Source organism: Ceratina calcarata, unplaced genomic scaffold (genome assembly GCF_001652005.2).
Source record: "Ceratina calcarata isolate Rehan_Ccalc_2016 unplaced genomic scaffold, ASM165200v1 scaffold78.2, whole genome shotgun sequence".
Taxonomy (NCBI): Eukaryota; Metazoa; Arthropoda; class Insecta; order Hymenoptera; family Apidae; genus Ceratina; species Ceratina calcarata.
The window spans coordinates 1579597-1594895 of record NW_017179105.1 but is presented as its reverse complement, the minus strand read 5'-3'; the positions used below and the strand labels follow the sequence as shown (position 1 = coordinate 1594895).

General features: G+C 48.4%; 1 protein-coding gene across 8 annotated transcripts; it reads right to left on the bottom strand.

Annotated features, from left to right (window-relative positions):
- Positions 1–81: 81 nt before the first annotated feature.
- Positions 82–13620, bottom strand: Skeletor (DM13 and DOMON_DOH domain-containing protein skeletor). Of its 8 annotated transcripts, XM_026818395.1 has the most exons (14): positions 13436–13601; positions 9300–9437; positions 8638–8710; positions 8454–8562; positions 7612–7774; positions 7163–7422; positions 3999–4098; positions 3712–3896; positions 3327–3629; positions 3098–3263; positions 2845–3038; positions 2550–2771; positions 2303–2461; positions 82–1657 (listed from the first exon to the last, which is right to left on the bottom strand). In XM_026818395.1, exons 1-14 carry the CDS (start codon positions 13521–13523, stop codon positions 665–667), a joined length of 3153 nt encoding a protein of 1050 aa, XP_026674196.1. In that variant the 5' UTR covers positions 13524–13601; the 3' UTR covers positions 82–664. The 8 variants fall into 8 exon arrangements, with proteins under 8 accessions (XP_026674196.1, XP_017889814.1, XP_026674193.1 ...); XM_018034325.2 differs by having other exon boundaries at positions 82–2461; positions 13436–13602; XM_026818392.1 differs by having other exon boundaries at positions 82–1878; positions 2254–2461; positions 3098–3629; positions 13436–13600.
- Between the last annotated feature and the right edge of the window lie 1679 nt (positions 13621–15299).

The window sequence follows — 15299 nt, the reverse complement described above, 5'->3', positions numbered from 1 at the left end:
GTCTCGAACGAAATAGGTATGTAGTATGTCGTAGTATAATGCACCTGGAAATTGATTAGGGCTTTTCATTACGCCCGAGGATCCATTACACAATCTTTATTAACAACTAATTTAACTTATGTACAAGTATATAATAGCCTAGAACAAACTGTCGTCATAGCACGTAGAATAATAAGATCCTTGCACGATTCCTCCTTGCGCCTCAGAAGTTTCGACTCCTTCGTTTCCTAATGAACATTTAGCGTTTTATCTATGAAGTTATAGAGATCAGCCATTACTCGATAACCGACGGTTATCAAGATACATGTTAGACATCGTTTTCGTAAAGGAAAATAATCCGTTAATAAATATCTTGAATAAATAGCCATTATTCCGTGGTTAGTTAGATTCCTCTCCCGTGTTATCGTGTCGATTATCTCTACGATCCGCCGAGTCACCGTACATTACGCATGATCAGTTTGGAACTGCTCCTAAATTGAAAGATTGCGTCGAACGATGACCGTCAACTAACCGTTCCCAGTAGCTTACTTAAATCCATCCAGCATCTATTTTCAATGTTCCCAACGTATAATTCTAGAGATCGGAGAAAAGGTCTTCCCAATTGTCGATGTTCTCCAGGAAATATGTAGCGAGCTTGCAATTTTATAATTAACAGGAAATTTTATCAAATCACGTGGTAGAAGACCACGGCCAACAATATGTATCCTAAATTAGCGATCACCGTTTGACCAGCGCTGACAAGCGTGGACATTGAGTGTTCATGATGACCGTGGTGACCGTGATGATCTACGGTGCCGTTCGCTTGAGAATTCGTAACGTGAACGTGTCCTTCGTGTGGGGACCTCTTGGATCTTTCGACGAGCGTTAGCTTCGTGTTTTCGTGCCGAGAATAGTCCGATCGAACCTCCCCGGGAATCGGAGGCGGCAGTTCCCCTTTAAACCTACCAAACTGCGGCGTTCTGCTGAGTACATCCGAAGACAGTCTCGTTTTCGAGTGCTCCTCGATCCCTGAAATCGACCTGGCCAAACCAGAATCTTTCAATCTCTTCCCGTCGTAGGTGATCAGTACTTCGGACGACGGTGCATCCTTCGAAATCGTGCTAGGCGGTAAATAATAAGCGTTCGTCTTGTCCGCAGCCATTTCCATGTCGTCCGCACCGCTCGCGCGCGATTTCGTAATCTTCTTCTTAGATTTCTTGACGGTGTCCACCGTTGGAACCGGCGGCGAGGGTATGAACACCGGCTCGAAGTTGTCGATCGATCTGTGGTTCGAGGCTTCTTGAACGCGCGCGTCCTCTTCCCGCTCCGCTTTCTCGGAACTTCTCCTTTGAACAGCGTCCGAATCGATATTTCTGATAATGGGCTTGAAACCGCCCTCTATCACTATAGAATCCGGATTGAAACCCGTATTTCTGGCGGGTTTCATCGGAGTCACGAAAGTACTCGGGACGTCCAAGCTAGACGTTTTCGCGTCCAGTTTGACCCGCTGCTTAGACTCGATTTTCTTCAGCTTCTGAAGGTTCTCGTTCTCCTTCTCGGGCAGTTTCTCTACCGTTCGCCTTCCGTAGGTGGAAACGGTCGGTCTGTAAACGGCTTTCTTTCTTTCCATAAATATCGGTCTCGAGGGTAGCGCGATGGTAGGTTGCGGCACGATGGTCTGCAACATCGGACGACGCGACAGCATTGGTTTCTTGATAATCATCAGTTGGGTTCTCTGCTCCGGCTGATGATGATGATAGTGATGCGGAAAAGGCAGATGATAAAGATGATGGTAATTGTTCGCGTAATGATGAGCGACCGGCCTCGAATACAGCATCTGCTGGCTGCTGGCGGCCGGGAACGCGTGTTTCATCCCATGGCTCATTGGTCGTGGGTTATCTGGAACGAGGTTAGACAATTGCTGGTTAGACAGTTCCGTTTCCATGACGTGCTGTCGGCCAGGGTAGCTCGTCCTGGTGCCAACCATCGACTGTTCGCGATAGATCGGCGCTAACTGCTGGTGATGATGGTGATGATGATGCTTCTCCTCGTCGAGGTGCGCGTGATGCGTTTCCTTCACGCGTACCTCGTGACGATATGGTATAGCCGCCGCGGGTTTCGGCACGTATCGCTCCATCTCGTACGGCGACGATGATTTCAAGCGGAGGTAATTGTTATTATTAGCTGTCGTTAGTAGCTGCGTAGCGTATGACGTGCTTAGCTTGCCGGGGTTAGTCGTTGGATGATGGTAAGAGTAACGAATCCCGTGTTCACCATGTGGATGATGAAGATGCTGCTGAAGAAACTCCGCCGTTGGCGTTACCTTGCTCGATTCGCGAATACTGGAGCTACCCTCGAGATCCTGCGTCTGCTGGCTCTTCGGGTTCACGTACACCTCGTGGTTCTCGCTGGCGGCCGTTTCGCCAGTTTCGCAACTATCGTGAACGTTTATCTTCCAGCCCAGATAACGGTGCGTGAAGCACTGGAAAATTTATTCCGTTTCGTAGAGAGATATAAATTTCGATTGGATCAATGAATGATTTTTGCCACGATCGTCCATGTCATTTTACCTGATAGTACACTGTGTCGGGCGTATTCTTATCCGGAGTCCATTGTACGATGCCTGGATCGCCGTTATCGCATTCCAAGGTCAGCGTGCGTTGATAAGCACCAAACGACGAGAATTCGTCCGAGGGTTTACTCTGATCGGGCACCCAGTTGCACAGACGCCCGACGCCCGTTGGTCGATACACGCCCCGCTGGCGTTGGGCACCGGCGAATATTTTCACTTTCTGCGAGACAGGAGAAACAGTTTTACGTCCGCGCGATGTGTAATTAATCACAGAAGAGAGAAAGTTGGTTTACCGCTTTCTCTTCGGGTGTTTTGTGCTGGTAACCACCGACGGGGTCATCGGTGATGTAGAAAGGATGGTAACGAGCCGGGACGTCCGGATTGTCGCCACCTTCCACGTAGAAAGTGTACGTTTTACCGCGGACCACGTTTATCTCGGGAATCAGCAGCCCGTTTATGTACCACGAGATGCCCCAACCGACGTGACCTAAGAAAAATCTCGTTCATCAGTTTTAATGGAACCGTTCGATCGCGAATTAAACGTACCGGTTATAGCGGGATAGCCGTGCTTTCCTCCGGTGGGTCCCATCTGCGCGTACAATACACCGTCTTCAGGTTCGTCGCATTGAATGGGCGGAATTTCCCAAGCACCGTTCTTGGAAACCGGCGCGGGAGTCGCCGGGCGTTGCGGTTTTGTGATCACGACCAGTTGCTGTTTAGAAAAATTAAATTCGTTCATCGTATTCCTCATACGATTCGGATTTCGACGAAATACCTGGGTGCTGCTGCCCTTGTCGGGATCCGGCAATATCTGAGAGTGTTCGTGATCCGGAACGGGACAATTCCAGACCGGTGGTCTGCCGAAATCGATGAAGCGGTCGGTTTTCAGATAATCCGAATGAAAGCTGACCTCCTGCCTCTCGTTTAGAGGGCCGATGGCCCAGATGATCGCCTGTGAGCCGTTCGTCAGGATTTGATGGTCCAGCTCGTCGCTCGCTCTCAACGGTCTCTGGTACGTGACGATACTGTACCCGTCGACCAAAGCCGCGTTCAACAATCGAATGGAATTCGTGCTCTCCTGCGGACCATGGATAAATGATTCGAAATCGATATCGTGATCGATGATCGGATCATCGGACGAGAGAGACGGAAAAGTGAACCTTTATACGGGTATCCGGGCAACTGCCGCGTCCACCGGAGCACTGGGACTTGGCGTCGAGGAAATAATCGACGGCATACCCTTGAAGAGTTTCCTTATCGACCCAGGCGACCACCACGTCCCCGTTGACCATCAGGCTTCTTTCCGGGTTCGCGGATAATCCGAACGCCATGTACTGTCCCTCGTCTGATGACAGATAATAGGATTTCGCATATTACTCTAGTCACCTGGATCATCCATTCAATAAATGCGACAGAAGTACACGCGCGCACGTACGCCTGTACTCACCAAGTTTGGCAACCAGTTGACCGACTATACTGTCTCCAGCCACGGCCCAGCGCACCTCGAAGGCCAGCTTGTCCTCCAGGACCTCGCAGTTCAGTTTCGACTGAAATCAAACGACGAACCATCGTTTACCATCGTTCACAACAGGCGATTTATCCCGCACGCGATATCGCGTCTCGCGACGACGTTTACAACTGTCGGATCGTGAATCTCGTTGCCGCAACCCCCGGGACGATCGATCACCGTCCCCGATATCGACGAATAGTTGTTTCGGTCGAGATACGTTTAAGAGAGAAAACCCCCGAGGTGAAGGCAAGGAACTCGTTCGAACGTCAAGAGAAAAAAATTAAGTTTATTCTCCATCAATCTCAAGTAGAAACGTACAAAAAGAGTAAGCCGCCGGTAGAAAGTGCGTGTAAATATATTAATCTACATCTGGTAAAAAATATTGTAATATAACGCGAAGGTCTCTGTACTTAATGAGTGTAAGAAGAAAGAACTGGCCTAGGTCGGGAGTCGGATTCCCTCAGCTTTCATTCCCGAGCGATAAGTCCTCCAGTCTCACGGAGTAAACGCGCGCCCTTCTCTTGGTCCGCCAAGATAAGAATATAATTATTAACCCTTGTATCACAGTCGAGAATAGTATCGCTCCTCCGCGTCTTTGCACACTCGTTCCATTGTCTTTTTTTTTTTTTTTACAAAACTAACGCTTTGCTCGCTTACACCTTAAACCAACCTAATTAAAACTTAAAAGCGCGGCGAACAAATCTTACAATCGCATGCCGTTCGCAAACTTATCGCTACACAGTGTTATGCTTTTCCTCTCGGCCTCGTAACATACGCAAACGTATTAATCTCTCGTGACGTATCGAGTGCAAAGAGTCTTGCACGTTTCTCTGGAATTCCCCATTTCACGCGGCATGCATTTGAAATTTTTGCCGGTAACACGTAACGATTGACCAAGTCTCGCTCCAAGGTACAAGGGTAGGCTCTTCCCACGCGCGTGTGTCTGTATTTTGGAGCAGATGAGCAAAGGGAGAGAGACAAGCCGATATCCAAGTATGTCACTAATATCGACACGTATTCATGCGGACTCGGAGAGACGGCAAGGCGAGAATTATAGAGGCTCGTATTGTCTCGACGGGGAACATATCCACGTCTCCCTCGGAATAGAATTCCACAGGGATTAAATACGCGCGTTAAATTAATGCGCGATTGTTTTATCATAAAGCGTCGAAGCATCCTTTGTCCGAAGTAAGTATGTGTTACGTACATACATACGGTTTCCTCTTTTTTTTTTTTGGGAAAATTGTCTCGATCTAAAATTCCTGTTAAATTGACATCGTAAAAGTTTCATGTCGGATGAACTCCCGGTCGAACGGATAGCCGTTGTTAAATAAATAAAACGAGAGTCTCTTCCTCCCGCTAGCCGTGAACTTTCTAAAGTGGCCGCACGCGACCGTGGAAACTTTACTATCCCTCCCGGCTAATATCATCGCAGCTGTGCCACCTGAGTTTTCCTACGGCGGAACGAATGATTACATCGGGCAAACGGCGGCGGCCGGAACTTCCGCTAATTTATCGAAAACGCGAGTTTGACCGAGTTCCGGCGAAGGAGAACTCAAGCTTGATTTACAACGTGGCCCGCGATAAATCGTTGTTCTTTTAGCCAACGATTTCGCGACGCGGGCTGAATCCGTGTTCCTAGTAAATGACTAACATGCTAAAGGAAGCGAGAAGACAGTTCGGGGATTTCTATTGCGGAGTTCGACTAATCTTTAAAGAGACAATACAGTCGAAATCGCGATGAGTTCGAACCGTTCGCGAATATTCGTAAGAACATTGGAGATAAACAGTGATAAGATCGAGTGAAATGTGCTGCCGGATAGGCCCAAGAGAACAGGATGCGAATAAGTTTTAGGACGGCAAGCATTCATTTTAAAGAGAAACGATCATCCCAGAATTTCAAATCCGCAGAAGGCATCCTCGACCTGTCCGAGAGTAGCAGACGTCGCCTTGTTATTTTAAGGGAATTGCCTATCGTTTGTATCAATAACGAACGAAAGAATCTAGTCTCCTGTCGCCCTGGAACCGCAGCTGCCTCGCGTACGAGTTCGCTTGCGGCTCGCCGTTCGACGAACCGAACTGTCCCTGATACGCTACGTCGTCGCCGTATTGGGCGGTCGAGGGATAAGAAGCTTGTTGAACACGACGAAGCTGCTGCGCGAGTGGCTCCTGGCTCTGTAGGCTCTTTGGTATTCGATAGTCGACTTGGGCCTGATCCTCGCGACGGAGGACCGGCCGGTAGGTCGTCGGACGTTGGTATTGCTGCTGCGTCAGCAACGCGAACGAGGAAGAGGAGGAAGAAGAAGAAGGAGAAGAAGCCGGCGAAGAAGTGGACAGCTCGTACAGATTTACCAGACCGAGAATCTGTCCCTGCCCTCCGCGGTGCACGTTCTGCAACACAAGGACAGAGACAGGATGTTATGAAAAAGAAACGTTTCGAGCTACGGATATCTTGGCGTCTCAACGATTCTTCGGGTATTTTGGTCAATGACCAAGGATTTTAACGAATCATCGAAACACCAGAAATATTCTGTACGACGATGCGAAGAGGAAAAAAAGGGGAGGAAGCTCGAGTTGTTAGCGCGGGACAAAGGATGTTCGCTTGGAAAATCCGTAAATCGGTGAAACGGGGCGACTTCCGCTGACAGCCAGATATCCACTCAAATATTGACGGAGACAAATTCGCCGTGGAAACAATACAGAGCGCGTATCGATTGTTACCCGTGGAAAGGGTCGTTCGGTCCTCCACGTTCGAGCGCGTCCTCGCGAATATTCGTTGCCCAGCGAATAAACGATTTAAAGCCGCGGAAAACGGCGCAACGAGTGTTACTGATTACTTCGGAGAAACGCCGATTGTTCGCAAATCGTGTCGCGATCCGTCGACGAAATATGAAAGCCGAATCCGACTGTTCTCCTCCGGCCAGTTAGTTCTCAAACGTTTGGACAAACGTGTTCAACTATCGAATCGAACGCTAGTCTTACATGTCTGCGTACCGTTCTAATTAACTCGCAAGCCGATCCCTGGGAAGCGTTTAGAGGTCGTTTGGCAAAGGCCGTGTCTCTTCTTGCAGTCGAGACTACAAGAAGCCTTTCCAGCTTACCTGCGGCGAGACTCCGAGCATCTTCAGGGAGGGTGGCACGTTGAGACTCTGCGGAATTTGCACGTGGCCGAAGTCGACGGTGAATGCCTCGCACCAGACGCCGAAGTGGCCAATCTGGTGGATGGTTAAATCGCCGGGTAACGTGAGTACGATCGTCTTGCGATCGTATCTACGCAACGGTTGCACTCTTCCGTTCTCGTCCGGAACGCGGATTCCCTGGGGCGAGGGCGACGGCCCGGCTCCCACCCAGAATTTCGCGTCTGCAACAGTTTTTACTCGATTGAAATATCAATTTAGAAAATGTGATTCAAACAGATATTCGTTTCAGGCAAAGCGACACGCATACACTGTTACGCGTTACACGCGTTCTTTCTATTTTCTGCACGTTCAGTTTTTCTATGAATGCATAAAATTCGCAGTCTGAGTTTCACCGCTGCTGTTTGACTCACCGGGTGCTTCGCCATCGTAGCTGAAGTTAGGTATCAGAAGAGTTTGCGCGTCTACGGCGACGATCGGTTCCGAGCTGACTCCGTGCACTCCGCTGAGTGCTGCCAATTTTTGTGGCTTCGGGAAATCGAACCCTCGCGGTATTCTGACGTCCCCGAAGTTCACCTGAAATTCCGAAAGAAATTATTGTGATTCCAAGTACGGAAATTCTAATGAGACGAAAATTATGCACCGAGCGTGCTCTAATGAAGCCAAGTTATATATAGCTGGACGAAAATTATTCATGAACTACTACGCGAGCATACGTTAATCCCGAGTAGCATATCAGTTGCACGGGATTCATAAGCTTCGGAAATCATGCCCGCAAACAGATTCCATTTTATCGTTTTCCCGTCGGTGTAATGGAAATTCGAGCGTTTCGCCCTCGTTCCGACGCGATCAGCTTTATCATCCCACGGGTGTTACACGCGTACGCGGTTCTATATCTGGCGGCGGCCGCGTGTCGGACACCGGCGATCTCTGAATAAATTTTCGTCGCGTTCGCAATATCAAGGACGTAAATCGGCGAGCTGCGAGTGTCGCGGATAACCGTGCCCACCCGCTGCGATGCTTCCGATTTCAATAGTGGAATTAGGCTACTCGCAAAAGGCAGTGTTTTCGTTTTTGTATGGCTCGGAGCCAGTCAATTACTTTCTATCCGCGAGCGTGAAAGTTGCGCGGCGAGGAAACGATACCGGTTTTCCGTCTCTCCGCCCCGTGTAACCAGAGCGAAGGTCACGAGCACCGTACTTCGTTCATGAGTTTTAGAAGTACGATAATATAAGTGTTCGAATCTGATACTCACCGAGTATTCGTCGCACCAGACTGCGAACCATTTGACATTAGAAAGCGTTTTGCCGTCGGGCAACGTCAGCGTAATGTCTTTTTTTGGATATCGCTTCAGCGTGTCGGCTCTGTCGAAAAAGTTGTGTTTCAACTTTTCTACGATAAGAGAAACGTTATGCTTATTATTAAAAAGAGACACTCACGATCCGCGTTCGTCGCGAAGCCTGATCCCGTTGCCATTGGGGGTCTTCGAAGTGCCGACGTAAAAGTACGCAGCTGAAAGAAGGATAATTATGATTGCAGCCCTCTCGCTGATTGCGGCCAGTCGCGGCTAACTATTTAATATCTGGCACTCGGTCGATCGTCCGACAGACCGCAATTAAGAACGACGCGTACATCTCGCTAATTTTCTGGCTCGTTGCATATACTTGAGCGACCTTCGTACCATAAAGGCTTTCAATTTTGTTCGCGAAAGTAAAAGTATAATCAAGAAACGAAGGAGCATTTAACATTTTCTCGTTATGGATCATTTGTTCAATAATTTGCGTACCGGAACCGTTGTTTGAAATAATTATCGATTTCGATAAAATATGCTTCTGAATTTCGATAACATCAGTGAATAATGAATGGTTTCAGATAGCGTATCCAGTAGAATCAGTTTGTATATGGTATCGGTTCATTCTGTATCCAGGAAAATAGATTCGTTGCCGATATCTTTCATCTGTGTTTAGTTCGAATTGAAACGCGAGACAATTTAATCTCTGCCAACGCGATGGCCCATTTTTTTGTCGACAAAAACCGAGCCGGTAGATCGACGGGGGTGCCTGAGAAAGTTCGGTTTCTGCGTGCTTCTTGGTCTACGAACTTGGTGCTTCGCCGTCGTACGTGAAGTCCTTGATGAACAGAGTTCGCCCGTCCACCGCGTAAACTTCACCGCTGACGCCGTGATGAAGTTCTGACAGCTTCCCAATAAGCTTGCCGTAATAAGCTGCGCTGCATACCTCTGTAAGCACAATCGAGTTTAATTAATTAGCGTGGATTAACCGTCGGACAGGCCAGTAAATATTTTTGAACGTCCCGTAGCGAAGTAGTCCGCCGTTCCTGCGGAATAATTAAACCGTTTCTGGGAGGTGGCGGTCCCAGAACCGGTCGCATGCATGAATAATCAAGGATTCGCGCTCTAATCCGCGTAAGAATTCCGTTCGCAGCGGGTTCGCCGGTGGATCGGATGGTTAACGGTAAGTTCGACACGGTGTCCGAGTATCGATTCTGGCGTAGGTCGAGCGACCTAACAGATCGTTCACGAATCGTGCGAGCACGCGAGACCGAGTTCCACGGATGCCTGTTGGGTGGTCAGGCACGTTTGCTACATCGCGAAATCGTGGAATGTTAGTCATCCAAATCCGTGGCTTCGAAGGTGTATGCTCGTCACCAAATAAGAACTACGGCGAGAAGCCGCTTTCGACTAAATCGTAAATGTCCAGTGTTGAATATTCGCGACGTTAGGAGATCGATGATTCCGACGACGGATGCATTCCTTTCTGTAGCCGGGGTTGATGGATAGGACACGGCTCTCTTGTATCTATCATCTATTCCGATTAACTGTGAACAGCCGAGAGACTTGTAAACAAGCGCGGTACGAAAAGGCGGGAGGAGATTGGGTTGGCGCTCGCATAAATATGCGGGAGCCGAGAACGTCAAGGCTAATCCTGGGATCGTTCGTTAGATGCTAACGAATCGGTGGAACCGGTCGACGAGATCAGTCTCTCTCGTCTAACCCTTTGATCGAGCGCGTACCGTTACCGGGTCTCGTGGACCTCGGACAGGATATCGTCCATCCCGGCGAGATTGACGCATAGCGAGGGCATAAATCCTGGATCGCTCGCTCGTAAACGCTCCGTCGCTTCCCTGGAATCGAAAACACCGCGGGAAAAAATCGATCCGGAGGAAAATTAGATACGTCTCGGGGAATGATTCGTGTCCGACGTTTCGTGGTGCCGTTAACTCCTGCTGCTGCCTAATGTATGGGGATCGAGGAGCGACTAGGTCGTACCATTTTGTTGCAATGGCATTTGATAATTGGACAAAAATACGTTGGCCGCGATTCGCGTCGGGCTCGTCAAAATTTACTGCCATCTGCGTATCTCCTGGCACGTGACTACACAACGAATCTAGAGAAAAATTCTATGCTCCGTAGAATCGATTGCTTACTTACGAAATTATATAAGTAACATAACATGTTCGTTTCCGCGGTGAGTGGAAATTCGCTTTCCATCAACGCGCGAATAAGTACGCTCGGTCGTTAAGTCGCGAGCATGTAATACTCAGGCGGGAGTCTTGTCATTGATCGAGCGAGTAGCCTGCGTAAACACGCGTAACGAGAATTACACTCTGGGACCGATCCTCTTTGGAGAACGCTCTCTAATCAACTTGATCGATAGCCCCGACCGTTTTCACCGTTTTTCCCTCATTATGTGCATTTTACATTTGCAGCGAGGCGCATCGACACTGAGAAAATGTATCTGCAAATATGAATTTTATATTTCTCGGCTGGAAAGGAAATGAAATTGCGTCGTTTCGTGAATCTGGGGCGTAGTCACGTAGCAGGAGACTTTGGTATCAATCACTAATGAGAAGCCGAGGCGTCAAAGCGGCGTCGGTTTCGAGCTTCGAGTGGATGCATTACGTCGTTCCAACCGAGGGAGCCATTAGTGCGTAATTATTGCCGCGGTGACGGTGGCCCGAGACGTGATTAAATAATTATCACCGTGGACCAATGAAAAAAAACCGGGAACCGCGACCGGAAGCTAAATATAGTTAAGGGACGTAGGAGCGATGAGAAAACGTCGAAGGTGCCGTCTCCGGCTAATCGGTATGCGAAACGGAGTCGGTGTAAACAGACTCGAGTAGATTTGATGGACGCGGATTCAGGTTAACGAGGTTTCGCTCGAGATGAGAGGAAATAAGTGGGGAACAAGTCAGAGATACATATCGGACCTTTGACATTTTCATACGAAAGAGAAAGCAGAAGGCGGACAGCGTAATTGCCTGCCTCTGCATAACACAGGTCTCGCAGCCAGTGTCGCAACGCAGCACCGCGCCACGCCGCTGCGCCGGTAGATTCCGGTGGATTCGCGGCAATACAGCCAGGCGACGAGCTGATTTGGAAACGAAACGAACTCTGATGCGAGACCCCGTCCAATAGAGACATCTTCCCCTCGTTCACGCGTCGCGACGTTTTCAATTGGAATATCAAGTTTTGTATTTCTCCTATCGTAATCCTATCACGCCGCCTGTCTCCGATAAATCTCGGTTTTTCGCTTCGGGAGGCGATATTCGCAGGGAACGTAATAAACCCCTGGATATTCCTCGGGAATTTTCTTATTTTCCTCCGCTCGAGTGAAACATTTCCAACCAGTCGTACCAGGATGAAAGTTCGCAACGCTTTCGAAATGGGAGTGGCTCGAGCAATTAGAATTTTGGATCCGAGAGAAATCTCTACTACATCAGCCCTCAAGTGTCTCTTGTGAATAACGCGTTTCGCTGTTTGCACGGGCTACCAATTAAAGTGACTCTTGTTTGCCGATTTAAAATGACGAAGTTCTATCGATCCCCCTTAGATTTCATCTTGCGAGATCCTGCATGATTCGAAGTCTTTATTTTAAATGAAATCGACTCGCCAGGTGTTGATAATGTTATTCAGTCTCCTTATCTCAAAGAGTAAATAAACTTGTTGTCTGCGTACGTATAGATTAAGTCCATAAACGAGTGGGCACATGGACAGGATATCTGCGGACGGAATCTGGAAACCTATTCCCGTTCGTTACACAACCGTGAAACACGGAAACGTTAGAAAACTCTTTCACAACGAAAATAGATCTCGCGGTACTAAAATCCGATAAATCGAGCGCGGCACGAAACCGGCGAAAGAGAAGCAAGGTGGAAACGAGGTGAACTAAATTCTGATATCCTTCAGCGCGAACGTGTTTTCCGCCTAAAAACCGGTACTTCGCGGCGTTCGTTAAGAACCGCACGCGCGATTTTTCCTTTTCTCTTTTTTCTTTTTTTTTTCATTCGTCGAATCTCTTTCTGGTCGGAGGAAAAGCGTGGAACGCGAAAGTCACGCAGGCTAACGCGAAACAGACCGGCAAATCGAGAAACCAGCCCTGTAAAATCCGTATATTAACATTGTTAATTAGTTTTTACACAGTCGTGGACCATTATTCGCGGTGATGTGAGACTGATTTGCACAGAACGCTGTTGCAAAGATCGTTCAGCACTCCTGACTCTAACCGATCCTCGTGATAATTGATATTTGATCTACATTCGCCTCGTTTTTCATTCAAATGCAATGCAGTTTCTAATTCAGAAGCGTTGCACACGCACGCTTTGTTCCTGCTGCAATCAGCCTGCGTCGGAGACGTTCTCGCGATGCGATTCGCTCGAATGGCAATTCAGTCGTAGTAAGTCGTGTACTGGTTGTGTACGGTTCTACTGACTTCGGGAATGCGTCGCAGATTTTGACGTCGTGATTTCCCGTTGAAGCCCACCCCGCGCCGCGGGTCGGGGAAACTGTTTGTTAAGCAGCACAGGCGCGGCGCGTCCTTCGTAAATACGCTTCCTCCGGGAATAATTCGCGCTGCAAACTTGGGTAATAACGCATCAACCGAAACGATTCAGGATTCTGTCGTTGTTCGGTAAAGAAAATTTTCTTAACACTCGACGCGATCACTGTTAGCTCAGACCTCCATAAGAGAAACGTTCGACCCGTTTAGTAAAAACGTCCACTCTATTTGAATCTAATAGAGAACGTGAATTCAATCCTGTACATTATTTTTAGAACGTATCGGTAAAGAATGTCCACGTTTTGTTAACGTTCCTCGGCATAGCATACCGACGTTTATTCCGACGATATTATACAGGAAACGTGTCGTGGTTGATCGAGGGTGAAAAAGCTGCGGTGTTCACGGGGGATGAAACCGTAGCCGGGGTTAAACTCACGTGTAGCCAGAAGAAGATAAACCGTGGCGACTAGACCGATGGTAGCGGAGATCCGAGTCGAGGACGATGTGGGTGATTGTGTCGTCATGGCGTCTTCGTGGTTACTGCCGTCGAAAGTGGCCGTCGTGGATCCAAGTAGCTTTGTCGATCCCACTACGACTACGATCACCGACTCGCCTTGCTTCACCTCGGCCTCTCTTTCTCTCTCGACCCCTCGCTCCTTCTGCTCGGCTTGCTCCTTCGAACCCGACGCGTTCCCTCTTTCGTCCACCCCTCGGTGTTTTCGTCCTCTCCTTTACGCGGATCATCCAACAGGGGGAAGGAGCAAGTATGCGATTCATCACCGTGAGTGTTCCCTTTCCTTTGTCTCCCCCGGTCGTATCCTTGATTGTCCTGGTCATCGGCTAATCGCGGCCGATCATCAGATATCCTTGGATACGAGGAGCGAACCGATAAAACTTACAGATAAACGAACTCGATTTCGGACAGATGTTCGTGAAAATAAAATGTAGGCATCCTGTGTCTAGTCGCGTTCTAGGCAGCGAAGTCGAGGCCGCGAACTGGCCCGGATGCTGAGTTAAGCGAAATCGGAACCGTTGTCCCGTTTCAGTTTCAGTTAGCAGCATTCCTCAAGCTCTCCCATACTTTAATAAAAACTACAATGTAACGTTGTAAATATGGGTGGGGCAGGTTTCTCGAAATGAGCGTGACGACGAGTCCAAAGATCTCGGTTCGAGATGCACACATGTGCAATTTCCTTTATTTTCCATTCGAGATGTTTACAAAAAGGTCTCAGGCAACGAAATTCAGTGAAAGAGACGCGAACAATCACTCGCAAGGTATAATAACTAGGGCTTCTGCAGGTAACCATGCGAAGACTTTCATGGGACGTCCGCGGCCCATGTTCCGCGTGCTGTTCACGCGTTAGGAATTTTAATCCCGACTGATATCGCTCATCGACCGTACAAGTTAAAATTCTTTTCAAAGGCCCACAATAAGCGATCGAATTTTTCCACGAAAAGGGTCACACGCACGAGTTACGGAAACCTTTGTATGCAAATGGAGAACAAAAAACTTGGAAGTGTATCAACTGACGATTTTAAGAATGAAATGATTGTCGCGATGAGGAAGAGACTACGAACTGAAAAGAAAGTCGCAGCATGACGCGATACGCAACGATTACACGCGTTGGACATTGTCTTTTGCGAACAATGGCTACATCGGTTTAGGGTGTCCTGAGAGAGTGGTACGCGACGCGAGATAATAGGTTGCACGTGCCGCCCGCAATGGATCTCTCTTCCACGTCGCGAGACGCGCTCTCGCGTAACCTGTGATTAATTTTAATCTCGCCTACATTGCGAGTAATAATTACGGAACAATTACGAGAACTCGGTAACCGCGGTCGTTGCCGGAGTTTAGGAAACAAGTTTATTACGGAACCGTCTAACGCCGATCGCTAACGCTGCCGAAGTGTTTAACGCCAAAGAAAGTGAAGTCATTCGTAACCGTACGACTTTCCATGATCGTCCATAATTTAGTCACGATCCGTAACAAAAGAATTCCGCGGGAATTGAGTGTTCATTTTCTGGGTGGAAGAGGTGCAGCCGAAAATCGTTTAGCCACCGTAATAGAAAGCTTCTGTATAATGGGATAGCTCGTTGAATCGCAGGATTTCGTGGCGTATCGGGCTTTGCTCTCCATTCTTTCATGGGTGGACTGGTATGCGGGCCGGTGGTATCCCAGCAGAAACCAAGAGGTACAACCTAGAAACCGCCTTCTCGCTAGCCGAGAGAAAAGACCGGCCGGTTAATTAGAAATGATTATTATTCACGCACGTAGATCTTGCTCGTCACGCGGTTTATCT

Coding starts and splice junctions, on each gene's coding strand:
- Skeletor (XM_026818393.1), bottom strand. CDS start 13,523: ATGACGACACAATCACCCACATCGTCCTCGACTCGGATCTCCGCTACC. Junction 8,563..8,637: donor CTTCGCGACGAACGCGGATC/GTGAGTGTCTCT, acceptor CTTTTTCGACAG/AGCCGACACGCTGAAGCGAT. Junction 2,772..2,844: donor AAACACCCGAAGAGAAAGCG/GTAAACCAACTT, acceptor CCTGTCTCGCAG/AAAGTGAAAATATTCGCCGG.